At 39.2% G+C, this 26,251-nt stretch overlaps 1 protein-coding gene across 9 annotated transcripts in view; it reads right to left on the bottom strand.

Annotated features, from left to right (window-relative positions):
- UNC79 (unc-79 homolog, NALCN channel complex subunit) overlaps window positions 1-26,251 on the bottom strand; it is a 169,684-nt gene that overhangs the window by 129,325 nt on the left and 14,108 nt on the right. For 6 of the 9 annotated variants that reach the window (XR_005659965.1, XM_039911870.1, XM_039911872.1 and 3 more), the window contains exons 2-4: window positions 20,991-21,111; window positions 14,038-14,342; window positions 12,020-12,190 (exon numbers count right to left, since the gene is read on the bottom strand). Coding sequence is in view for 8 of the 9 variants with exons in the window: in XM_039911870.1 (XP_039767804.1) it covers window positions 12,020-12,190; window positions 14,038-14,342; window positions 20,991-21,111 (597 nt within the window). In the remaining variant the exon portion in view is untranslated. Of the gene's footprint in view, window positions 1-12,019; window positions 12,191-14,037; window positions 14,343-20,990; window positions 21,112-26,251 lie in introns of those variants that run through there. The other 3 variants (XM_039911874.1, XM_029066339.2, XM_029066349.2) reach the window with 2 other exon arrangements.

Raw genomic sequence — 26,251 nt, 5'->3', positions numbered from 1 at the left:
TGATTTAGGGGATAAATGGACTCCAAGATCAAAGGCAGGAGAGGAAGGATCAAGTATGGAGATTGAAAAGTTCCTTCTTTGAAGTCCTTAGCCAACAGGAAAACTAATCAGCTGTGGAAGGATGGTTTAAAGGAGGCAGGGGAATGGATTGAATGGCCTTTGAACCTCCTTTTTCAACCTCCAACCCATGATTTCCCCTTTGGGCCAAACAGACAGGTCCAAGCTACTTTCATACTGACCAATGAATCTGAGAAATGTGCTCTCAAAAGCTGACGCTACTCCAAACACAACGTTCCTTGGAGTTCCAAGGCTAAATAAAATCAGCTAAACTAACTTAATAAACATGCTCAGGCTCACGTCATTTATTGAATCTGGTTAGAAAGGCATAATGTAAACAGATGTGCAGGCTGCACCCAAGAGGACAAATAAAGCCAAGAACAAAAGAAGTAAGAGAATCAAAAGGGAATTTGTTGGGGTATTTTTTACATTTAATTATATACACTCATAAAACTTGAAAAAACCTTCCAGTCTTATTCTCTCCCCATGTAAGTAGCGACCCAGTTGCAAGGTAACCTTTATACTCTTAAGCCAGAAGTCAGAGAATGTGTTATTCTCTCCTTCTCTCCCAATGTCTTGTAGCCTAAGACAGAGTGGAGACCAAGGCCTGACCAGAAATTAGGAAAAGGAAAGATGTGACTAAAGTGGCTAGTTTACTTCTCCATAATGTTCCCTTTTGGGAACCTGGGCTTTCTCTCCATCACAGCAGACCAACCACCACCCCCACCACTACCTCCATCACCAAGATTTTCTCCTCCTTCGTGCCTAGTTCCTTCTACAGTGGATAACTGTGCACTAACTATAGATGACACCCAGATGGTATAAATTTACTGTGAGCAGTGATGCAAAAATTACAGCAGTATGGCCTAATGGAAAGAGCATAGACCTTGGAGACAGAGGACCTGGGTTTTAATCCTGCTCCTCCACCTCTCTGCTGTATGACCTTAGGCAAGTCACTTAACTTCCCTGTGTCTCAGTTATCTCATCTTTAAAATGGAGATTAAAACTGTGAGCCCTATGTGGGGGACATGGACTGTGTCCAGCCTTATATCCATCCCAGTGCTTAATACAGTGCCTGGCACATAATAAGGGAGAAGCAGCATGGCGTAGTGGATAGAGCATGGGCATGGGAGGCAGAGGGTCATGGATTCTAATCCTGCTCCATCACTTGTCTGCTGTGTGACATTGGATGAGTCACTTAATATCTCTGGGCCTCAGTTACCTCATCTGTAAAATGGGGATTGAGATTGTGAGCCACATGTGGACAAAGGACTTGTCTAACCCAATTTGCTTATATCCATCCCAGCGCTTAGTACAGTGCATGGCACATAGTAAGTGCTTAAATACCATAATAATTATTATCATTATTAACACATACCACTTAAAAATAAAAATTCCATATTCGTATGTCCAACTCATCACTTCTTGCTGCATGACATGCAGCAAGACATATGCCAACATTATTATTATTATTATTATATTTTAGTTCTTATGACTGAAATAGGGTAGGCTCTGATCTCTTCATATTCAAGACAATTCTCCAAAATGGGCCTATCCTCTTAGGCTGCAAAGTGGAAACAGAATGCTTCTCTCTTCCCCTCTTCACCAAAAAGAGGAAAGGGGCTTGTTAAAATCACTACTTTCAGACCTGGGTGCTTTTTTTAAAATGGCATTTGTTAAGCACTTACTATATGTCATACACTCTACTAAGCACTGGGCAAATACAAGATAATCAGGTTGGACAGAGTCTGTCCCCTGCATGGCGCTCACAGTTTTAATCCCCATTTTACAAATGAGGTAACAGGCTCAGAGAAGTTAAATAATAATAATAATTACGGTACTTGTTAAGCATTTACTATGTGCTAATCACTGTTCTAAGCCCTGGGGTAAATATAGAGTAATCAGGTTGTCCCACCTGGAGCTCACACTTATTCCCCATTTTATAGATGAGGTAACTGAGGCCCAGAGAAGTTAAGTGATTTGCCCAAGGTCACACAGCAAACAAGAGGCGAGATTAGAACCCACGTCCTCTGACTCCCAAGCCCGTGCTCTTTCCACTAAGCCACATAAATGACTTGCCCACAGTCTTACAGCAGACAAGCAGCAAGCAGAGTCAGGGTTAGAACTTGGGTCCTTCTGACTTCCAAGTCAGTGCTCTATCCATTAAACCATGTTGCTTTGCTGGATATTATTACTATTGTTACTCTTAGTAGTAATAATAATAATCATATTTATTGAGTGCTGGGTGCAAAGCACTGTCCTAAGTGTTTGGGAGACCACATCAAACATATTCCCATTGGGAGATCACATCAAACACATTTCTACCCACAAGGAGCTCACAGGCTAGAAGGGGAGACAAACATTAATATAGATAGATAGATAGATAGATAGATAGATAGATAGATAGATAGATAGATAGATAGATAGATAGATAAATGGCAGATATATACATATGTTCCAGGGGGAAGGGAGAGAATGAATGATGTATGAGCGACACAGGAGGGAGTAGGAAAAGAGGAGGGGAGGGCTGTCAGGGAAGGCTTTCTGGATGAGATGCGTTCTCAATTAGGGTTTGAAGTGGGGAAGAGCAATTATCTGCCTGATATGAGGAGGGAGGGCATTCCAGGCCAGAGGTTAGGATGTTGGCGAGAGGTCGGCAGTAAGATCGAAGAGATCGAGGTACAGTGAGAAAGCTAGCAAAGGAAAGGCCCCTATCAGTGCATTGCTTCAGACTGCTCCATGCAGGGGCACCTCCCCGTCGCCTACATACATATATTCATATTTATTATTTCTCTCTCTTTTTCTCTATCTCAGAATCAGGGACACACAGTCCTGAGTCAGGGACACACAGTCCTGCAGGACTCACAAGTGAGGGTAGGGGAAGATAATTCCTCAATAAAGCTTGGTCTCCTAAGAGAGAAAGAGAAAATTAACCTGCTCAATTCTCTCCTCACAGGAGTGGTTTAAAGGATATAATAAAAATGGCATTAAAATATGACAGAATTGCTAAATAATAACTGCAGGGTCTCTTCATCATGTCTTTCTAACCCCACACTACTATTTTACTTTGGAAGAATGGCAAATATAATTGGAGTCTAACAAGGGCTGTGAAGAGGGTAGCAATTACCTGGAATTCCAGGGATCTGGATTCCCAGAATATTCATAATGTCATTGCTACCCAAGTGTAATGCAATGACCTGGGAAATGGCAACTGGGAAATGAAAGTTAGCAAAAAAGGGGCTGAAAGTTTAAAAATTTAAGATTTTTAGAGACAAGAACTGGCAGAGCTGTTAATTACCTGAGAATTCTGCACTGTCCATAAACATTTGTAGCTACGGGCAGATGTGCCAGGCTCACCCAATAAGGAACCCCAGCCACGACCCAAAAGAGCAAACAGCGATGGAGAAATCAAACAAATTAAACAGGTTCTTCCACCTCACAGAGAAACAGTGAGGGGTGAGAAAGTGCAAAGCTGGCAGAATGGCCCCAGAGCTTGGCTGGGACTCGCTTGGCACCAGAAAAAGTGGCTTGCAGAACAGGAGGTGGAAAGAAAGTGTAAGTAAAAGTACTTTGAGGAGAGGGTCAGATTAGGGAAAAAGCGACACGGTGGTGAGTGGGGTGGGGGGAAAGACAGAGACAGTGGAAAGACAGACAGGCACTAAATCAGAGATGTAGAAATTATGCTTTCCCTATAGGGAAGCTGTAACAAAATGAAAAATACAGGCCCACATATGGAAAGAGGTGGAGAGACATAAAGACCAAGAGGCAAGCACATAAATACAGGCTTAGAGAGGTGACAGCTGAAGAGAGAAAAAGGCCCGAAACAAGTATCAAGACGGGGGAAAGGACAGAGATAGGGTCATAAGGAAAAAGAAGACAAAGAGACAGAGGCAAAGGGACAAAGAGACAGAGGCAAAGGGACCAAGAGACTTAGAAAGACAGAGGCAGAGTAGAAAGAGAGAGAGAGAGAGAGAGAGAGCGTGCCCAGGAAACACAAGCAGAAAGTCAGATACTACATATATAGTCCAGGACAGTTTGAGAGGGGGAAAAAAAAGAGGCTCAAGAGAACCGGAAGACAGGACCCGGTTTGTAGAGTAGGGATGTGGGAGAGAGAGGTAAATCTATTTTAAATTAATCTATTTGAAGAATGGTATTTGACTAGCAGATATAACTCAATTAATCAATTTCCTTGAATGCAGGCTGCACCAGTAAATTTTCATTTGGATACAGCTGGTTCTTTTCTCTGCCAAGGGGATCCCAACAATATCTGCAGATCAAATGGATTTACAAGAAATTACAGAACACTGTGCTCACTAATGAGAGAAAGGTTTCCGAGATACAGTGCAAAATGATTTTTCAGTCCTTACCCTAGTCCTTTATATACTGCTTTAAAAAAGGCATTTCCATAGTATCTGAAACAAAGAGGGACTGGCTGTGTTCACTTGGCTTATGGAAGGCTTTGGAGAAAATATCAAATTTCAGGCTTTAAAACTCAAAGGAAGCTTAGCTGCGAGTGAAAATACAACAACCGGCCTTCTGAGTAGTACTAACCATTGGCAACACTCCATGACAATCCTCTACAATCTCATCTGACTGCCTAGCCAGTATTTTGATCAATTCCAGAGTTTTGATCTCCATCTTCTAAACACCTAATGTAATCATCCTTTAGTACCAGAGAAAGTGCCTATTCTACACTGGCTCGTGGGTACTATGAAATGATGGAACAGAATAAATGAACAAGTCAGCACTTAGAACAGTGCTTCACACGTAGTAAGGGCTTAAATACCATTATTATTATTATGAACAAAATCACGGAAACAAGAACAGGAGGAAAATGTTGTGGCCATTCCTCTACTGAGGACCCCAATTTGGAGGTTTGGGAGGGAGTTGAAGGGGGCGTGTCGACACAGAGGGAGAGTGAGAAGAGTTTGAAAGAGAAGGGGTAGAGAGAGGAGGATAGAGGGATGGGGAAGAGAGAAAATGGGTGAAGAATGTCTTTATTATTACAATGATGATGGAATTTGTTAAGCATTTACTAGGTGTCAAGCACTGTTCTAAGCATTGGGTTAGTTACATGTTAGGTTGTACACAGTCCATGTCCCATATGGGGCTCACAGTCTAAACAAGAGGGACAACAATATTAAGCCCCATTTTACAGTTGAGGAAACTGAGGCTCAGAGAAGTTAAGCCACTTGCCCAAGGTGACCAGCAACAAATTGGCAGATTGGAATTAGAACCCACGTCCTCTGACTCCCAGCCCCATGCTCTTTCCACTAGGCCATGCTTCTTCTCCTTCTTTCTTTTTGAAAGCAGCAACGACAGGGAGATCCTACATGAGGGTAGATATGACTAAAGAGAACAATGCAGTATTGACACACTCTCCAGCATTGCTTATGAAATGTATAATAAATGCCCTTAACTGACTGATCACAAGTAAGGATAGCTCCTTTCTGTGCTAGTGGGTTTGATCCACATTAGGTCTGTCACTGTTTCTTCCTGTGTTGTGACAAGCTAGTCTTCTCAGTGCATAGTACAGCACTCTGCACAAAGTGCTTAATAAATACTGTTAATACCATTACTTCACAATGTCTTGGCTCTAAGAGAGCAAATCCTCTGCTGATTTTTGCCTGCAGGCTTGTCTGTCTGTCTGCTGTTGTGGTGTACCATCTGGACACTCCTACATAGTAGTCTTTGAGACTATGCTTGACTATGTCCTTAAAATGTTCGTCTGCCTTCCCAGGTTGCATGCATCCCCTTCCCAGTCTCACTTAATGATATTAATAATAATAATAATGGTATTTGTTAAGCACTTACTATTTGCCAAGCACTGTTCTAAGCATTGGGATAGAGACAAAGGTATCAGGTTGTCCCACTTGGGGCTCACAGTCTTGATCCCCATTTTACAGATGAGGTAACTGAGGCACAAAGAAGTTAAGTGACTTGCCCAAAATCACACAGCTGACAAGTGGCAGAGTCAGGATTAGAATCCATGACCTCTGACTCCCAAGGCCGTGCTCTTGCCACTAAGCCACGAGCCTTACTGTGCAGAGCACTTGGGAAAGTATACTGTAACAAAGGTGATAGACACTCTCCCAGACCGCAACGAGTTACAGCCTAGTTCTCCGTACAGATTCATTCATTCAATCGTATTTATTGAGCGCTTACTGTGTGCAGAGCACTGTACTAAGCACTTGGAATGTACAATGCAGCAAGAGAGACCATCCCTGCCCAACAACAGGCTCACATAGCCGTTGGGGTATTCTGTTGTCATCTATCCTTCTCCTTCTAGACCCTCGTCTTGACTCTTCCCTCTGGACTGTAAGTTCATGATGAGCAGGGAACATGTCTAATACAACTCCATTACACTATGCAAAATACACATTACACATTACAAAATAGTAAGTCTCAATTGATACCACTGATTGACTTCCTGAGTCTCACATGCCCCAGATATCATGGCTGTGTGGCTTTGAGCATTTTGGCTTTGAGCATTTCTTCAATGTGGACTACATAATAATAATGATGGCACTTGTTAAGCACTTACTATGTGCCAAGCACTGTTCTGAGAGCTATGGGGGGGATAACAAGGTAATCAGGCTGTCCCACTTGGGGCTCACAGTCTTAATCCCCATTTTACAGACGTGGTAACTGAGGCGCAGATAAGTTAAGCGACTTGCCCAAAGTCACACAGCTATGTGGCAGACCGGAGATTAGAACCCATGACCTCTGACTCCCAAGCCTGGGCTCTTTCCACTGAGCCATGCTGCTTCTCGATTTCTTCTTCTGCTGCTGCTTCTACATTTCAGGACCCCATTGCAGGTAATCTTATTCTAATAGTTGATGCCAAGTGTGCTTCCTAAATGACCCTGCTGAAATGCCTGGCACATAGTAAGTGCCTAATAAATACCATAATTAATTAATTAAATGGTTCTAGGAGTTGGATATGACTTCTGGAGTAGACCAGGTCTCTCAGCCAAATATCTGAATACTACAACCATCTTGTAGACTTTCCACTTAGTGTCAAGCCCGATTCTCCATTGTTACTCCCTCTGCCTTAAATTTCCAAAGTTCATGCTGGGCTTTTTTATTCTGTTTTATAGAGATTTATTCATTCATTCATTTGTATTTCTTGAGTGCTTACCATGTGCAGAGCACTGTATTAAGTGCTTGAGATAGTACAATGGGAAGCAGTGTGGCTCAGTGGAAAGAGCCCGGGCTTCGGGGTCAGAGGTCATGGGTTCGACTCCCAGATCTGCCACTTGTCAGCTGTGTGACTGTGGGCAAGTCACTTAACTTCTCTGTGCCTCAGTTACCTCATCTGTAAAATGGGGATTAACTGTGAGCCTCACATGGGACAACCTGATTACCCTGTATCTATCCCAGCTCTGCCACTTGTCAGCTGTGTGGCTGTGGGCAAGTCACTTAACTTCTCTGTGCCTCAGTTACCTCATCTGTAAAATGGGGATGAAGTTTGTGAGCCTCATGTGGGACAACCTGATTACCTTGTATACCCCAGCGCTTAGAACAGTGCTCTGCACATAGTAAGCGCTTAACAAATACCAACATTATTATTATTATTATTACCCAGCTCTGAGAACAGTGCTCTGCACAGAGTAAGTGCTTAAATACCAACATTATTATTATGATTATTGCAATAAACAGACATTTCCTGCCCACAGTGACCTCATTCATTCAATCAGGGAGCTTAGAGCCTAGAGCAGCATTGAGGAGCAACATGGCCCAGTGGATAGAGCCCAAGCCTGAGAGGCAGAAGGACCTGGGTTCTAATCCTGATTCTGCCACTTGTCTGCTCTGTGACCTTGGGCAGTCATTTAACTTCTCTGTGCCTGTTACCTCATCTGTAAAATAGGCATTAAGACAGCGAACCCCACATGGAATAGCAATTGTGTCCAACTCGATTAGCTTATATCTACACCAGTGCTTAGAACAGAGCTTGACACAAAGTGCTTAAATACTTTCATCATCACTTATCTATCTAGGTACCAGAATTCAAGGGCTGCTTTATGTTCTGTGTGGTCAGTGAAGACCTTTGGCTGAGTGTAGGATTTCTTGGGTGTAGTTGGTACACCACTACTGCTTTCTTCATATATTGTCAGACTTAGCAATGGGCAGCAGCTGCAGAGCAATTCCTAATGATTTGCATGTCTTCTTGTGCATAAGCCTCTAAAATACAGCTAACCAACCGCCTGTAGCCCTTCCTGAACCACGGTTTCAAAGATTTTTGATGATGCTCTTAATCTTTTGTGCTGGAAGACTTACTGGATTGCCAGCATATTCTGATCCCAGCCTCTTAATCTCTCACTGTCCCTTGAGCATGGCAGCACAGAATAATTGGAACAGGACCAGATCATTCATAAAGTCTGCTACACTCTGATAGTGATTAGGACTGGGGAAGTGTCACAGAGGCTTCCTGAAACTCTCTGTCAACCAACCAACCATAGAATAGTGTCGGTGAATTCCTCAGGACATCCACGTATGCTTTGCTATTTCCAGAGACCCGCTCACTTGCTGGTGTCAAATGCTTTTGTAAGATTAATTAACAATAAAAACCTCAGTATTGTTCTCTGCCTCAAGAAAGCTTGTTATGGGCCGGGATTGTGTCTGCTAATTCTGTTGTATTCTACCAAGGGCTTAGTACAGTGCTCTGCAAAATAATAAGTGCTCAATAAATATCACTGATTGATGAAAGATTCAGAGAAACTGCAAAATATCATATCTGCTGTGTCAATTGATCTAGAACCAAATTGTGGTTCCAGACTCTGCACTATCCGTGTCTGTGTCAGTGGTATTTATTGAGCATTTACCATGAGTACAGCACTGTTCTAAGTGCTTGGGAGAGTATGTAGGAGAAGGACTGTGTCCAACCCAATTATCTTGGATCTACCCCAGTGCTTAGTATAGTGTCTGGCACATAACAAATACCATTCAAATAAAAAGTTGGTAGACATGTTCCCTGCCCACAATGAGTTTACATGCAGAACCTAGCCAGCAATGAAAAGCAAGATTCCCCTGTAATTTCACCAGTCAGCTTTTTGTCTTTCTTCAGAATGGTAATTACCAAGGCACTTTGAAGTCCCTGTATTTTCTCAATGACCATCTGTTGAAGATAAATTCATGCAGAAACCTAAGGATTAAGTCCCCTCCTTGCTTGTAGATTTCTGCGGGAATAGCATCAGATCTAGGTATTTTCTCATTTTTTCCACAGCTTTGGAGGTGGATTGGGGTTTTTTTCCGTGTTTTTTAATGACATTTTTAATGACATTTACCATATGTGAGGCACTGTTCTGAGCACTGGGATAGATTCGGGAGAATCAGTTTGGACACAGTACCTGTCCCACATAGGGCTCACAGTCTTAATACCCATTGTACAGGAGGAAAATGAGGCACAGAGAAGTTCAGTGACTTGTCCAAGGTCATACGGCAGACAGTTGGTGGAACTTGGATTAGGACCCACGTCAAGTAGGACCTCAGATCATGTCTCCACATTCGGACCAATTTTCTATTCTCCTCCTTATTGGTAAAAGGCAGGTATAGAGTTCAGGATAGTGTCCTTACCACTTGTAAGGTTTTCCTCTTTATCTTCTATGTTGAGCCTCAGGCTTTCAGGAAGCAAAATAAGCCCCCCCTTAACTTCCCATCTCTATTAGAAGAAACTTTGTCTTTGGAGTACCAAGGACAGAGTGAAATGCTCACCTGAACGGAGAGCAAATGGCTTTGAGTGGAATGTAGTTCCTTCAATGAGAGAGAGAGAGCACAAGAGAGAGAGAGAAAGAAACAGAGACACCAGGGACAAGGGTAGAAGTTTTGGTTCTAGGGGACCAGGTGATTTCTGACCCGGGTAATCCAGGAGCAGAATTTCTAAATTATTCCTTAGCCTATCATTACCACAGTTCTGTGTATTTTGGCATACCACTAAACTACCTCTAAACTGTTGAACAGAGACATATAGCACAGTAAAAGGATGTATTCAAAAAACCTATGTATCAGTCCACATGATACATAGCTCTGCACTTTGTGTCTGGCCCCAGTGATTAGCCTTTAGCTTTAAATGAACATCAGATTATTCTACAAAAAGGTACATGATTATAAGAAGTACTAAAATGCTCACTTTTTTGAGAAGCTTGATTTACATCCTCACTTGCTGTGTAACATTCAAGATCAAAATGAAGGATTGAAATGCTACTTTAAGGATCACTTTATTCCTTAATCTCTTGAAAGTGTACATTTTACAAGAACTTCAAATAGGAGTGAGGGAAAAAAAAGTCCGGTGGCCCAATGTTCCATTCAGGTACATGTTATATTAGCAGTGATTTACTGACTGGTGATATCCTACAATCCTAAAGAACAGAGGTCATTCCTTCACTTAAATGGTTAACATGGGTTCAAGAAGAAATTTACCACTGGAAGCACTGAGAAAAGGGAACTTTAGTTCTCATCATTCCAAAATGTAAAAACATAATTAGACTTTAATATATAAATAAAAATAAACTGTGGTATTTGTTAAGTGCTTACTATGTGCAAAGCACTGTTCTAAGCACTGGGGGATACAAGGGGACCAGGTTGTCCCACGTGGGGCTCACAGTTTTAATCCCCATTTGACAGATGAGGTAACTGAGGCACAGAGAAGTTAAGTGACTTGCCCAAGGTCACACAGCTGAATAGCGGCAGAGCCAGGATTAGAACCCGTGACCTCTGACTCCCAAGTCCGTGCTCTTTCCACTGAGCCACGCTGCTTCTCTATATAACAAAGCAAGTTCTAGGTGAGTTGTAGGATTTAAAACCAACTGCTCAAAATATTTTAAGTGAATGGGGAAAGATGAAAAAGCTATTATATCACGTCTATATGGAATCAAAATGAAGAGGAGAGTTGCCGAATTTGAATGGTATGGGCAACCTAGATAATTCAGACCAAAACACTGATTTTCTTTTTCCTCAACTACTTAGGTAATTCAGCCAAAAGCAGTTCCTGAAATACCCACATAATCATGGCTGTGTAACCGTGGATTTTATAGGTTAATTATAAAAATATATGAAAATTTTAAATATATTTAGAAATCTATAGTAACAGGTGTTACAATCTATGAAAGCAGTTTCTTATAAGTCTAGATAGGGCAGAGATCAATCGCATTTATTCAATGTTTACAATGTGCAGAACCCTGTACAATTGTACTTGGGAAAGTACAACATAAAAGAGTTGGAAGGCGTGTTCCCTGCCCACCGGGAGCTTATAGCCTAGCGGGGAAGCTAGACATTAAAATAAATTATGGATATCTACATAAATGCTGTGGGGAGGCAGGTGGGGTAATAAAGAGTATAAATCCAAGTGCAAAAGACGAGGAATGATGTTTGTAGGAACTTAATTTCATTTGAGTATACACTTTTGTAAAAAAAAAAAAAGTATCAAAATTTGCAACTAGCAAAGCTTAGAAGAAATCTAATTCCAATCCCTAAAAAAAAGAAGAAGAAAAAAAGAAAAATGATTGCTATCTGGAAAGCTACAAGAACAAATTTACAAAACCTATTAAATTCAATGCTCCAGATAGCGTTGTAAAACTGAGCCCTTAAAATGGAAATGGCACTCAATTGAATGCCTCAATTATCCTACTGCATAGACATAAAGCATCAGAGTTATTGCTTCAGAATTGTTCCATGTGCTAACAGCAATTTCTATAGATAACAAATGTAGAGCATACTCTAATATATTTCTTTCTCCCCTATTCTGAGAAAAATAATTCACACACTGTGATTTTAGAAAACAAGTTTTACTCATTCCTTTGATGTCCACCATCATAATCTTCATGACTATAGTTTCATTACAGTAAGTAAAGGTAACATGGAGTTCCATCATGAAACTAAACCAAATACAGTTTTCAGCATTATAAAGGATTAAAATGATTTACTCCCCTCAAAATATAATCTAAAAGGAATGAGATAAACTTACATATAGCCATAGGTAGAAATGATGTGCTGAGATATTCAATAATATCTTTATGCAGAAATGGAGGGAAAGTAGCTAATGTTGATATCATTGTATAGGGCAAAGTGCTCAGGATTTCATCATTGAGAAAAGGCAGCAAGCAGGTAGTTGTGTAAAATATTGACTGTCCAAGATCTACAAAACAGAATTGAGTAATCAGTAAAACACTTTGTAGCAAACAATAGCTGGAGAGTCTGAGGCTTTTAAAATTAAATTTAAATGAAAAGCAACTCAATTTTCTCTTCCCTGAAAGTATCGTGATCCCACTCACCGCAGAGCTATTTTCAATAAATATTATAATGGTGACTTACCCATACCGCTCTATCAGTGTATTAATATTGCACTTTTCCTTGATGAAGTTATAACACTCTCCAATTAATAAATCATCTTATCCCTAAGAGTAGAACAATGGTTCTTATCGCCATTATTGTGGTATTTCTGCTTAACAGACGAGGTAATGGAGGCACAAATAATTTAAATGTCTTGTCCACCCTTATTATGACCAAGTTGTTGGAGGACCTGGAAAAAGAACCTGGACAATAGCACCCCACCGGCAAAGCCACAGAGCCACTGAAGCAAAACAGCAAACATGGAATAAACTTTCTTAGGGATTATGGTTCCAGTCGCCAAAATTGTTCAAGACCCCACGAAGTAAACTGTAGGAATTCTTCATTCCCATTTGCTTCAACCCCCAGAAGAAAATTTGGAACTCATAAACCCAAAGGATTTTTCCATCTCAACATCTCACAGCAAAATTATCCAGTAAGATTGTAAACCAAAGTAACATACAGTGTTGAACTCGCTTGGGAAATTAAAGCAGCCAAAAAGAAATTAGTCTGAATTATCATTTAGGAAAATGATTGCTCTAATTCTCAAGCATATTGTCTGAGACCTTATCATCACCAAAAGATAACACAGAACAGCCTAGTGCCAGAATGGGTTGGTACTAGTATTGGTATTGGAACCAGCATTGGTTCAGAGCTAACCCAACCAAAAAAAAAAAAAAGAAAGAAAGAAAAAAGCTTCTATGGAATTGCTGACAAACCACAATAATCTTTAGTAAATACTCATAATACGTAAGTTGTGAGAACTGACAGGATAATAGCACAGGATGGTTGGATTTTCATTGCTTTGAGTAAAACCTCTTCCTTTCTCCTAACAATAATTCTCAGAAAATCAAGCCCTTGGTAAAGATAATTTGAGGCAAGAGGCAGCATTCTACAGAATATTCCACTTCTATAGTCAAATTTTAAATTCCTTCACAGGCCATTCTTCTCACTCTGTACTAAACTCAGAGTTCAGTTATTTCAAAAAAGATCATGGAAAACAGCAGACAAACCACTCCTAATAATGCATTTTTAAATAACTCATTATGCTACCATAAGCTAAAAGAAGATATAGGGGAAGCATAAATAAGAATAAGATACCTAACATTCTCATTTTCTGTTCAGTAAAACATTTTTAGGATGCACCCCAGGGGACTGGGTTTTTAGTGCTCTACTATGTTTTTAAAAAAAAACCAAAAAACACCAAGATGCTTCTACTGCATTTTTCCCCAGAACACATTCTTGAGGCTAGATTTATCAATATTTACCACATTCCATTCCCATAAAATAGTTAGGGGACAGGTATCATTATCCTTATATCACAGATGAGAAACCAGACTTTAGGAGAGTAAACGAATTGTCTCAAAGATCACCAAAAAATGGGTCAAAGTTCTGTAAAGTGCATTTTTAGACACTAGTAACCTGATCTTGTTCTAGGACAGTGTCAGAACTTTAAAATACAAAAAAAAAAGTATTTTATGTAAAAAGTGGCTGAAGAGGAGAAGAAAGCATCCCAATAAAGTTCTCCTGAACTGAAGTTTTAGCTAAGTGGTCCCAGGCAAGTTATTATTGTTGCTATTATTTTTTTGCACCCTGTGCACAGGCATTTGACATTTTCATACTAAGATCATTGTGGTGATGCCAATGAATGCTTACCATGTTGGCCATGTTGAAGTAAGGGAACTAGATCCAACAGAGTCACCAAAGTCACGTAAAGTCCTTGATAGTCCAATGAAGGGTAGTCTGATAACTGAGCATCCCGACTTTGCTGGCCACGTTCAGATGGAGCATCTCGCAGGACGCTGTAAAGGAGGGAGCGAGTAACAGTAGGGTTGATGGAACTGACCTGTGGTCTTAGAGATGGGGTGAGTGGGAATGGCACAGGAAAAAGACACATGGTCATGGGCACTGTCAAATTGGAGGCATCTTGGTTTTCCTTCTTCCCTGTGCGGGACAAAATGCTGTTGGGGGGACAAAGAAAAAAAAGAGACAACAAAGACACAAAGAACAGCACATTACATTGAAATGACACTATAAAACAAATAATAAAACACCAGATACACCCCACATAAGATGCAATTGCTACAAATGCAGGGTCTAGAAATCTAGTAGCTGTTCACATACTTCATGCTTAAAAATACTAAATTAAGAGCATACTTTGTGAAAATTTTCATTGCATCTCATGTGTTATCTGGTTAATAAGGAGCAAAAATATAAGAATGCATGTTTCAGTGCCAAACCCATGTTTTACAGTTCAACCATTTGGGGAAGGAAATGATTTCTTAGGAAAAATGTCTCGGTCAGATTGTGGAATTTTTCTTGGAAAAACACAAAGGGGCTTTGACAGGTAGTTTTCAGCATGGTTATTTTAAATCAAGTAAATAAAAACTTGCAAAATATAGGTCTGGCACTTGCAGAAACATGTTTTAGCAAAGAATAAACATGTGTGTTTGTTAAGATAGTCTTAAAAATCACATGTTTATTGCATCAAAATAATGTCTATGTATTTCATGATACTGTTTCATGACATTCCGTCAGTATCATCTGAGATAATGAAGTTTAAACAGGCACATGGATTTAGAAATAATATATATTTCTAAAATGTTAACTAAACTACGTTTGGAAAACTACAAAATAATATATAGTAGATGGTCTGTAGCATATGTTTGTGAACTAATGATAATGGTTGTTTATGTGTTTTTTTAATTTTTCCATGTTTGGGGAGGAAGCATTTTATTTTATGAATACAAACACTGCTTTGTTAATATTTCCTTCAAAAGTTTAAGGATTCAGCAAGCAATACCTGTTATAAAACTGCACATCAAACAGTATGTTATCAAGCATTACTGCTGCTACTTACGTTATTAGTCAACAAAAACTACAAACTAAAGGAAAGATAATTTAGAAAAATAAAGTTTAGTGGGAATCAGAATAAATACTAGAAAAACCAGGTTGCTTTTAGCTTTTTTAATTTTTAAGCATTTTAGTAAAATCTGAAAAATGTTAGTTTAAAAATAGAATAAACTGCTTCTTAAGCAAACTTATTTTTAACAAAATCATTTAGACTACTTATCAAAAAAACAGATGAAATGCATTATAATAATAAAAATATACTCCGCACTTAAATAGTGCTTTTGGTTGGCAAGCTTAGGAGCTCTACTGTGATAGATCAGAAAACACTTATTTTATGCTGTAATCGTATAAAGAAACTTATTTTTATGCTTACTCTATAGTCATTACACAGAACTAACTTCTTAGTTAAATATTACATTTTAAAATTTATAGTTCTGTAAGGAGTTGGCTATGATCAGGCATGCTTGATTTGTCAAATATGCATTTGCTTTTTTTCCCCTGTTCATTACAAAAAATGATGCACGCTAGGAAAAAATTAATACATAGTTGATCCTTTTCTATCTCCCTTATTTACCTCTGTTTCCTTTGGCCTCTGTTACCCAATGTACATTGCGAAGCAATTGATGGAAAATACTTTCAGAATGTTTACGAAATATCATTTTACTATCATGTGATCAGAATGATGAATTCTCAACTTCTGATTTTATTTAAAAATTTTCTTGACTTTGGCCTGGTCCATTTAATCCCTCCGAAGTAAAGATGTGCCAGTATTTAAATGCCATTAGTCCTGGCCATCTATTTTGTGCCAACTAATTTTTTTTTTTTACCCATCAGACTCTATTCCACTCATCTCTGTCAAGAAATACCACTATTAAAATAGTCACCTTCAGTAAGGCAGCCTCAGAAATTCAGTTCCCATCCTGTATGATCCTGAAAATCCTTACAGATCACCCAGGAGAAGAGATTGACCCTCTAAGCCTCTTTTTACAAAAACTGTAGTGTCTACCTCCAAAACTACTTACTTCAGAGATAGTTCTCCTATAGGTCGTAAACAAAATGCTACCTCTCCTTCCATAAGTTAGACAAAAATTCTGTACAAAATTACATAATGATTTTCTCTAAGAAAATTAGGTCAGTTGCTTTTGTTATCCCAGGCCAAATTCTGCTGCAATATTCTCCCCTCCCTATTAACATGGAGCTCCTAACGACATCTGCAGAGACTGAGCAGATTCAGGGAGAAAGGACTGTCAGCCTAAGCCTTTTTGTCTGGCTCTGACAGCAGAACGGCACCCTTATTAGATCTAGATTCAGTCTTTAGATGGGGGGGGAGGGGGAGATACTGAAAATGAATAATCCATGAAATCATTTCAAAATTATTATTCATGTTTTAATGTGAGGAAATGTTTTCATCTGTGGAGAAACTTAAGGGCTAATGAATGTGTAATGCATCATTTATGGTGAATTTATGATGTTTTGTGAAATTTATTCAGAAAAAAAGTCTTTTCCCCCCCAACCAAACTGCATTTGGGGGAACAATAAAACCATTTTTCCCATTTGCTATTCTTTCCAAGATGTAATCCCACCAAAATACAAAGAATATTGGATATGCCTTGTTCAGAAGAGTAAAATCCATCAGCCCGATTTTCTTTCTTCCTTTTTGCCCCGCATAGGGCTACTTTTCAAATTCACGAAAACTCACAGGTCCCCCAGGGCAGTGTTGGAGAATATGAAAATTTGGGCTAGGTTGCTTATAATAATGAAAATTATTTTTCAAAATGAAAACTCCAAGGCAGCAGTTTTCACATCTGAATGGGTTCTGGGAGCTGGGCAAGTAATTTTACTTTACTATCATGCTTTGCACTGCAAGAGTCCATGGGAACTTAATACTTCTTGTTTTTGATCTCATAATATGATTAAAGAGTGTAATGATACAGAATTGAACCCTATTCCTAGATATTCATTGAGAACTTTGCCCATTTTTAGAGTTTTGTCAAAACACTCTAAAGAAATAGCATCAGTTTTTCACCAAATTCTACCCTCTCTTTATTCTAAGGGGACATCCATAATAACACTGGATAACACAGTAATAAAAGAGGGCTAGGCATATAAAAAAATAAGACTTGGGATTTCTCAATTCCCTAGTATAAAGAGAGTAAATCCATTTAAGGAGGCTCTGCAGAGAAAATGGGTTTGATCTGCTCCTAATGTGAAGGGAAATACTGAGTTTAATAAGCATAGACTGACCCTTTTCAGTTCCTTATTTGAAGGTGAAGAAAACATTTGCTGATCTATTTTCTCTACTGGTAATGACTGAGGGAGTGAAGTAAAACATTTGAACTGACACTGACCTTTGAATATAAATTCACACAACTGAAGTCAAGGGAGATTGTAACAATAAAACCATGGTCCTTAACTGTAGTTCCACATAAAATATCGTTTCTGTGATATTACATAGCTTATTTTCAACAGAAGAAAAAGTAAATTGCTTTGAAAATTCTCAAATAAAAGGAAGGGGGCTTCCTATTTATGAACCTATCATTAAAACTATCTTCTTTATTTCAAGACCATAAGTACTAAACATAAAAAGTACTTCTGAACGTAAAAAAAAATTGACTAACTGAAAAACTGAATATTTTCTTCCTTTGTGGAAGGTGGGAAAGGGGTCCAATTATTAAGTCCCCAGACAATGCATCCTCCATTTTATTAAAATCTTCTCCTGTACCTTTGTGTTAATTCTGTTGTATTCTCTCCAGTCACTTAGTACAGTGCTCTTCACAGAGTAAGCACTTAATAAATACCATTGATGGATTGTTAAGCATTTACTATGTGTCAAGCATGGGTAATCAGTTCAATCATTCACTTTGTGTTTATTGAGCATCCCTTATGGGGCTCACATTGCCTAGGCAACTTTAACAAAAGTGAGCCCATTGTGGACAGGGATCATCTCTCTTTACTGCTGTATTGTACTCTCCAAGCTTAGTACAGTGCTCTGCACACAGTAAGTGCTTAATCTGTACGACTGAATGAAAAGACAGGGATTTTAACGATGCAATTGAATAGTCTTTTTGGTTTGCACAAATGTTCAATCCAGCGCGTTTTGTAAATTTAAAATCACCAGCTTTAAAGCTTGGAAGGCTGTCCCCGGCTGAAGGATGGCTATTAGGAAGAACAGAGGATACAGGATGAAACAGCACCGATTTTAGCATAGACACTAAGCTGGAAAAAAAGGGGGCCCCAGGGAAAAATTCAATTTATGGCGATAATGTTTTCCTAGGTTGCTCGTTCCTTCCCAGCTTGTTTCAGTTCACATAGGGTGTCAATCATCTCACTTCCTGCCCTCTATATTGTAACTTTATGGAGGGCAGGGATTGTGCCTACTTACTCTATTGGAAAATACATAATAATAATAATAGGATTTGTTAAGGGCTTGCTATGTGCCAATCCCCTTAGTAAGTGCCAGCTTAGCTATAAGATAATCAGGTTGGACACAGATGCTGTCCCACATGTCTAAGGGGGAGGGAGAACAGGTATTGGACCCCCATTTTACAGATGAGGAAACCGAGGCACAGAGCAGTTAAATTACTTGCCTAAAGTGACACAGCAGGCAAGTATTGGAGTGAGAACTAGAACCCAGGTCCTCTGACTCCCAGGGCCTCTGCTCTTTCCATTAGCACTTTCCCAAGCACTTAGCTTTGCAGAGTCGCACTCAATAGATATCACTGGTTAATTGCCCAAGCTAAAGGCTAGGTGGAAAGTTAGAGAGAGGAAGAGACGGTAAGAGCAGGATGTACTGCTTGTAGCAGGAAACAGATGGAACCCTCAGGGTTAAATTTCTGAATTTCTGGCAGTTGGCTAGCCCTGATCTCATGCTTCCTGACATGCCCTTCACATCCAGCAGTTCCTACTTCAATTCTCAATTTTAAATGCCAACAAATTAGCACATTTGGTTCAACTCCTCTGCTGAATCCTCGTTTTCTAACCCTCACTTCTCCTTTTCCTTCCTTCTCTTTTCAGGAGACTGAAACTCTTCCAGGGACTAAACTTTAGAGCTGGGTTTATCTAAAATGTTGTGCCAAGACAAGTCAATTTCATCATTAAGGGCCTACCAACCCCAGCTAAGTACCCCATTTGGTACTCAAAAAAAAAAATGGAGTCAGAGTCAGGTAGACAAAGACTCAATGCCCTAAATAACATAACTTTCAGCAAAAATACTAACTGGCAGTAAGCTCAAACATTAAGTGCAATTTCACAGTAAATTTACAGATAGATTTCACAAGGTATTCCTGTTCAAGAGTACCTGCTTCCCGAGAAATGTGTTTTATCTTGTGAATTTTCAGAATTTGGGATTAAAGTGATCAGTGATTTCCTTTAAATATCCTGACCTCAAAAAAATAGGGGCAAAGATGTTTTAAAAAAACCAAGTCATATTCCTTGGCCTAAAATGTATCATTTGAATACACCTGCTTATAATTGTTTTAAGGGGTCTCATTATTTCACCACAAAAAGATTTTACTGTTTTTAATTCAATCAACTGTTCAATCATTCAAGTATTGAAAAGGAAAGAATTTAAGCTCTGAAATTACAAAAGACTGTGCAAGCAAAAGGTCTATAACCCTTGATCAAATGCATAATTCCATCTTTAACATTCATCTCTACAAGAATTGTAAACTACATGGAAAAGCCTTATATTGATGAAATAAAAATCTACGGATATTGTCATTTTTTTAAAAAAACCAAACACCCACATCAGAAGAACCTTTTTTCTGCACCCCACTAGCCTTCCAAATCAGTTCATCTCTCATTTAATCCTTGTAATAATCACTTTTGTTGCCTAGCCAAAGTCAGGTAGGTTTCAAGCTAAATTCTGTTAAAAAAGACACCTCACCCAAATGGCCATGGCAGAGGGAAAAGATGTGAGAACCCTACTTTAGAAAATATTAAAGAGTTCTCCAGGTTTTCTGAACACCATTTCTAAAAATAGTGGCTATGGTTAGCCCAGAGGATATTTCTTACTCAGTTCCCCTGACATTAGGCATAGGGAAACCAGGTCCTTCTTCCACCCCTCCTGACTTCAAATATTTACCTACAAATCCAAAGTTAGCCTGTTTTCATTTACTGTTTCCTTTCTCCCAAAAGATTTCCCCTCAAAAATTCTGAAAAGATAATGGGGAACACAATTGTTATAATCATAATGACTATAATCTTTTCACTTCAGGAGAAAGAAAATTCTCTGAACCAGAACTCCCTCTAACACATTAGCTATTGTGTGAGTTTCCTAGTAGAGACCGTAAGCTCCTCCTCTAGATGATAAACTCGTTGTGGGCAGGGCACATGTCTACCAACTCTGTTGTACTATACTCTCCCAAATATTTAGTCCAGTGCTCTGCACACAGTAAGCACTCAATAAATGCCACTGTTAGAACAAAAGTAACATAACCTTTCATATGAACTTTATATAAAGTAGACTTCAGTTGATTTCTCTGGTTCTACTACAGAGTAGTGCCAAAAAAATATTGTTTTTCTTCTTTAAATGGCTATGGTAAAAGTAGACTACTTAGGTAACCCCTATGCAAACAGTCTATTTCAATTCATGTCTATGATTTATCTGCATATATAAAATTTGAATCCTAACTCGTCTAGAGCAATGAAATTCCTCAGGTCCTTTAAAACCTCAGTCCAACAGTACTTTAAGTCCCAATAAATTCTTAATTATTACCTAATATTTCCGTAGAGTTAGAAGATCATTTAAAGCTTACCTTAGTAAGGTCTGAGAAAAGTATTTCAGGGTGTTTGCAATGTCTGTGCCTGAAGGTACAGGATAAATGTTGTGGAGAACACGGTTATGATATTCCTGCAAGTACCGGATCTTGGAAGCAACTATATGAAATCAAAACAACACAGAAAAATCATTCTGTAAATTCACATTATGCCAAAGGGTTTTAATTTTGTGATGAAAATCCATAAGGGAAACAGAAGAACTTTCATTCTTGGCTATTCTTGATGGCCACAGAACTGAATTATTTTATTTGATGGAAGCCAAACTTTCCATTTATAATTATCCCCTTAAAAGCTCTCCATCACCTTGGCCCCTCCTACCTCACTTCCCTTCTCTCTTTCTACTGCCCACCCCATACACTCTGCTCCTCTGCCGCTCACCTCTTCAATGTCCCCCGTTCATGCCTATCCCACCATCGACCCCTGGCCCACGTCCTACCGCTGACCCGTAATGTCCTCCCTCCTCACGTCCACCAAACTAACTCTCTTCCCCTCTTCAAAGACCTACTGAGAGCTCACCTCCTCCAAGAGGCCTTTCCAGACTGAGCCCCCTTTCCCTCTGCTCCCCAATCCCTCCCCCCCACCCTCTGCTCCTCCCCCTTCGCCTCCCCTCAGCACTGTGCTCATTTGTATATATTATTTATTACCCTATTTATTTTGTTAATGAGGTGTACAGTCCCTTGATTCTATTTATCTTGATAATGTTGCCTTGTTTTTGTTTTGTTCTGTTTTGCTCTGCTGTCTGTCTCCCCTGATTAGACTGTGAGCCCATAATTGCGCAATGATTGTCTCTATCTGTTGCCGTATTGTACATTCCAAGTGCTTAGTACAGTGCTCTGCACATAGAAAGCGCTCAGTAAATACTATTGAATGAATGAAGAAAATTCATCTTGTGTTCTTCTTGGGCAGGGAATGCATCTACCAACTCTGTTGCATTGTATCTCCCAAGCACTTAGTACAGTTCTCTGCATCCAATAAGTTCTCAATAAATACCATTGATTGATTGATTGATTGATATCCTCCCATACTGATTTGTTTACATGAAAAGATCAGGTTCAAGCCAAATCACTTTTCCCCTTTCCACAGACCTCAATGGGAATTTTTCATGAAAAGTAGAAGAAAAAAAAATTCCTTCTTCCCCTGAAATGTTTCTTGTTTATCTATGACAGCAATTACAATTGAAACAGTGGTTGTCTTGTAGTAATATACCATATTTATTTGCATAATTGCCCCTTTTTTGCACATAAGGCTTTCAACTTTAAAAGAGGGAGGTGCTATTACAATAGGAATTGTCTAGCAAAAAGGGAATAAGAGACAAAAAGAAAAAGAAAAGATTGACAGGATGCTCGAGGCTGCTTCTCTTAATTCGATTGCACTTTTCTAAGTGTTTTATACAATAGGCACTCGATTTCATTTTTCTTTTTATGGAACCTGTGCTTACTATGGTCCAGGAACTACAGTATTAAGTAGTGGGGCAGATATATTTACCTGGTTGGATACAGTCCCTACCTCCTATGGGCTCACCGTTTCAGTCAGAGGATTAAATCTCCATTTTACAGGTAACTGAGGCACAGAAAGTATAGTGACTTGTCCAAAGTCACTCAGCAGCCCAGTGACTGACCTGGAATTAAAATAGAGGTTTTCTGACTCCCAGGCCCATGCTCTATTAGGCCACACTGGCTCCCGTGAATTAACTAATGAATTAACTTCCTCCTACCTCTGCAGTGCTATCTAATTCACATTCTTCTGCTCTTCCTACCTGATGGGTATAGTCTTAATGAATCAACTACTTTTAATGAATTCACCTTCTTTTTCCCATTCCCATTTTTTCCCTTTTGGCTCCTCTCTTACCCTGAGCCATGGCAGTTTTAATGAATTAACTCCCCTAACCCCTGCAGTGTTGAATGTGGCCTCACACTTCTGCTTCCCCTACACTGACTTTTGGCAACTGAGAGCTAAAAGTTGTGACACAACTATGCTATCCATGTGACACTCTGACCCAAGATGCAGTGATAGAAAAGGAAATAGGAAACAATTGAAAAACTGAAAAACAATGTGCCAGCAGAATGGTGTCAAGTTTCAAAGTCAACTAAAGATTAATTCAATAGTATTTATTGAGCGCTACGTGCAGAGCACTGTACTAAGCGCTTGGAATGTACAATTCGGCAACAGATAGAGACAATCCAGAGGCCTAGTGTTGCCTGAACAATCTGGACCCCACACAGGCACCAAAACTGGCAAAAGAAACAGGTCTACCAACATTACTTATGGGCCAGGCTTTATATAAAATGGCAACACTACTTTTTTATGATATTTAAGTGCTTACTATGTATGCTGTTCTAAGTGCTGAGGTAGATACAAGGTAATGAGGTTAGACACAGTTTGCATCCCACATAAGGTTCAGTCTTTAATCCTCATTTTACAGATGAGGTAACCGAGGCACAGAGAGGTTAAGTGATTTGCCCAAGGTCATACAGCAGACTTGTGGCAGAGCGAGGATTAGAACCCAACCCTGTGTTCTATCCACTGGGCGACACTGCTCTTCTTTCTCTCACACATACACACACATACTATATAAATGTACCTATACACTGTATGTGCAATTGGATTTACACACACATATATACTAATTTCTAAGCAGTTTTAATGAATTAATTAGCTCCATTACTTAACCCCTTTTTCATTCTTCTGTTCTTCATCCCCGGTGGGTGGCTATCAAGTGCTTACAATCATGTGGTGCCAAAAAAAATCTAATTTCCTCCTCAAAAATTAGTGTGGGGCAATTATATGAGTAAATATGGCATACTGGAAATCTGTGTGTCTCCAAACACTTGATAAATACTCACTGTTAAGGTTAATTACCTCGATGAATTTTGGTCAGTTACATTTCCACCCAGTTCTGGACCCTAAGGCTCTAAATAGAATGCTATGCATCCTAGACCTACCTGTAGTCACCAGTGTCCACTCTCCTGACCTGAAAGTATGTGACATGGCCAGAGTGGCTGGGGCCACTTCAGCAACTTCTCTTTCACAAATCCCCAAAAAGCCATGATGTAAAACTTCTTTGGCCTCTTCTTCCTCAGATTTCATTACTGTCCATCTGTGCTTCTTCTCAATTACACGTCTCTAAAGCCGAGACCATCAAGTGCCACATCTGTTGCTATTAGGGCTTAAAGCAAACTTCTACACATCTTTTGTACTTTTTTTGCATCATATCCATGAAAAGCAAGGATGTGTCCATGGAAATTAGCTCCTGAATAAATTTTAAACTTTGGCAGACATAACCCATGTGAGAACAACATAAAAGTGATAGCTAAGATGAGAACAGACAGGCAATTCAGTGGTATTTGTGAGTTCAGTCTTAGCAGAGATAGCAGAATTTGACTCCTATGCCACCAGAACTACATGTAGCCTCAGTTAGCACTGATTCACCATTGTGATGAATTCTGAAAGAATTCTTGGTCAGATATTCTTTCCCCCCATTTCTCCTCCTCTGAGCTATTTTAATCATGTCTTTCTTGGGCCAAAGAAAAATAGGCAAAGATTGTAGATAATACTTTGAATTTTTATATCTCCCTCCTACCAAATGATTCTCACATTCATTTTCACTGGTTTTATTCAAAATATTTGGGTAAGCATTTATATAAACAGGAGCTTCTTCAAAAATACTTAATCACTGTACATTGTTCACGAACATTAGTTCTTTCCTCTATACATTCCAGTCTACTGGTCAGTACTTTTTTCCATTGCATTCTATTCACTTTTTCACGTTATACTTCAGAAACCGCTAAAAAAAAAGAGTAACTATGGATGTAAATATTCCGACTCTATTCATATTCTTTTCCCCATGTGTACTCTTTCCTTGAAGTACTTTTTCCCCCACTTTTTAATCCTTTCATTTTATGAAACAATGTGTTTCCACATGGAATACTGCATAATAATAATATTGGTTAAGTGCTTATTCTGTGCAAAAGATTGCATTAGATTCAAGATAATCAGGTTGGATGGAACCTCTGTCCCTCATTGGGCTCCCAGTCTAAGAGGAAGAGAGAACAGATGTCAAATCCCATTTTATGATGCAGAAACAGAGGCACTGAGAAGTTAAGTGACTTGCCCAACATCACACAGCAGGCCAATGGCAGAGTCAGGATTAGAATCCAAATCTTCTAATGCCCAGGCCCATGTTGTTTCATTAAACCATGCTGCGTGCGGTTCTGGTAGCTTTAACTTGAGATGGGTCCAGTAGAGTTAGGAAAGGACTCAAGTCAAGTCACCTTTCAGCCTTATTTTTCCACTTCAGGAGGAATCAAGAGGATTAGGCCTATCAATCTGGAAAAATGAAGGTTGAAAAGTGATGATTAAAGTTTATAATAATGAAGAACAAGAGACTATTTTTTTAACAAATCCTATAATATCAAAACGGTGCACCCATTTTTAGTTTGAAGGTAGCAGATTCAGTATATACCAAAGGGTTTTATTTCTTTATACAGCAGATGTGCACAAAGGATTCATTACTGCAGCAAACTATATTGACAAAAATTAGCTACAGGTTCAGGTAAATTCAGTGGCAATATACCCACATAAAATTATTTTGTGATGCTAGATGACAAGGTACACTTGATCAAAACCAAACCCATTCAATCACTGGGGGACGTTTCTTTATCAAATGATCCACATTACCTCTCCTTAAGTGTAGATAATTGGTTTCTGGCATTTTGAGGTCCTTCACTATTACTCCCAGAAATGAGCTTTGGACAATCGACAGCTCCCACAGCTTTATTTGCCTCTCAGTTTCCATACACATACTTTGTTCCCATCCCTCCAAACATGTTCCTTTCTGGAGCCAGCAATTTTCCATTAGTGAACCGCTTTGTAACTCCTTTTTACCCCAGAAGTTATAAATTCTCAAATTTTATCTAGTATCGGTTTTTCCTTTTTTCCCCCATATCATTGAATCGCTCTTTAGATCCAAGTCTACAAGAAATTGCTCAACAATAAAAAATATATATTCTTAAAAGCAATTTATAATCCTAGCATTTCCAGCCTCATGTTCAATTTAATAAGATGAAAATTATCATGGGTGGTTTTGATGTAATGGAGCCCAGGTCCTGAGAAGGCTAGGCTGAGTTTATGGAGAAAAGACAACTGCAGTTTTGCTTTCTCATGCCATCATAATTATCATTAATGGCATTTATCCTTCCTGTGAGGTCTCAAAGTATGCAAGATAAACATCTGATATTCT

Source organism: Ornithorhynchus anatinus, chromosome 1, assembly GCF_004115215.2.
Source record: "Ornithorhynchus anatinus isolate Pmale09 chromosome 1, mOrnAna1.pri.v4, whole genome shotgun sequence".
Lineage (NCBI taxonomy): Eukaryota > Metazoa > Chordata > Mammalia > Monotremata > Ornithorhynchidae > Ornithorhynchus > Ornithorhynchus anatinus.
The sequence above is the reverse complement of the archived record's forward strand: the minus strand, read 5'-3'. Positions and strand labels throughout refer to the sequence as shown.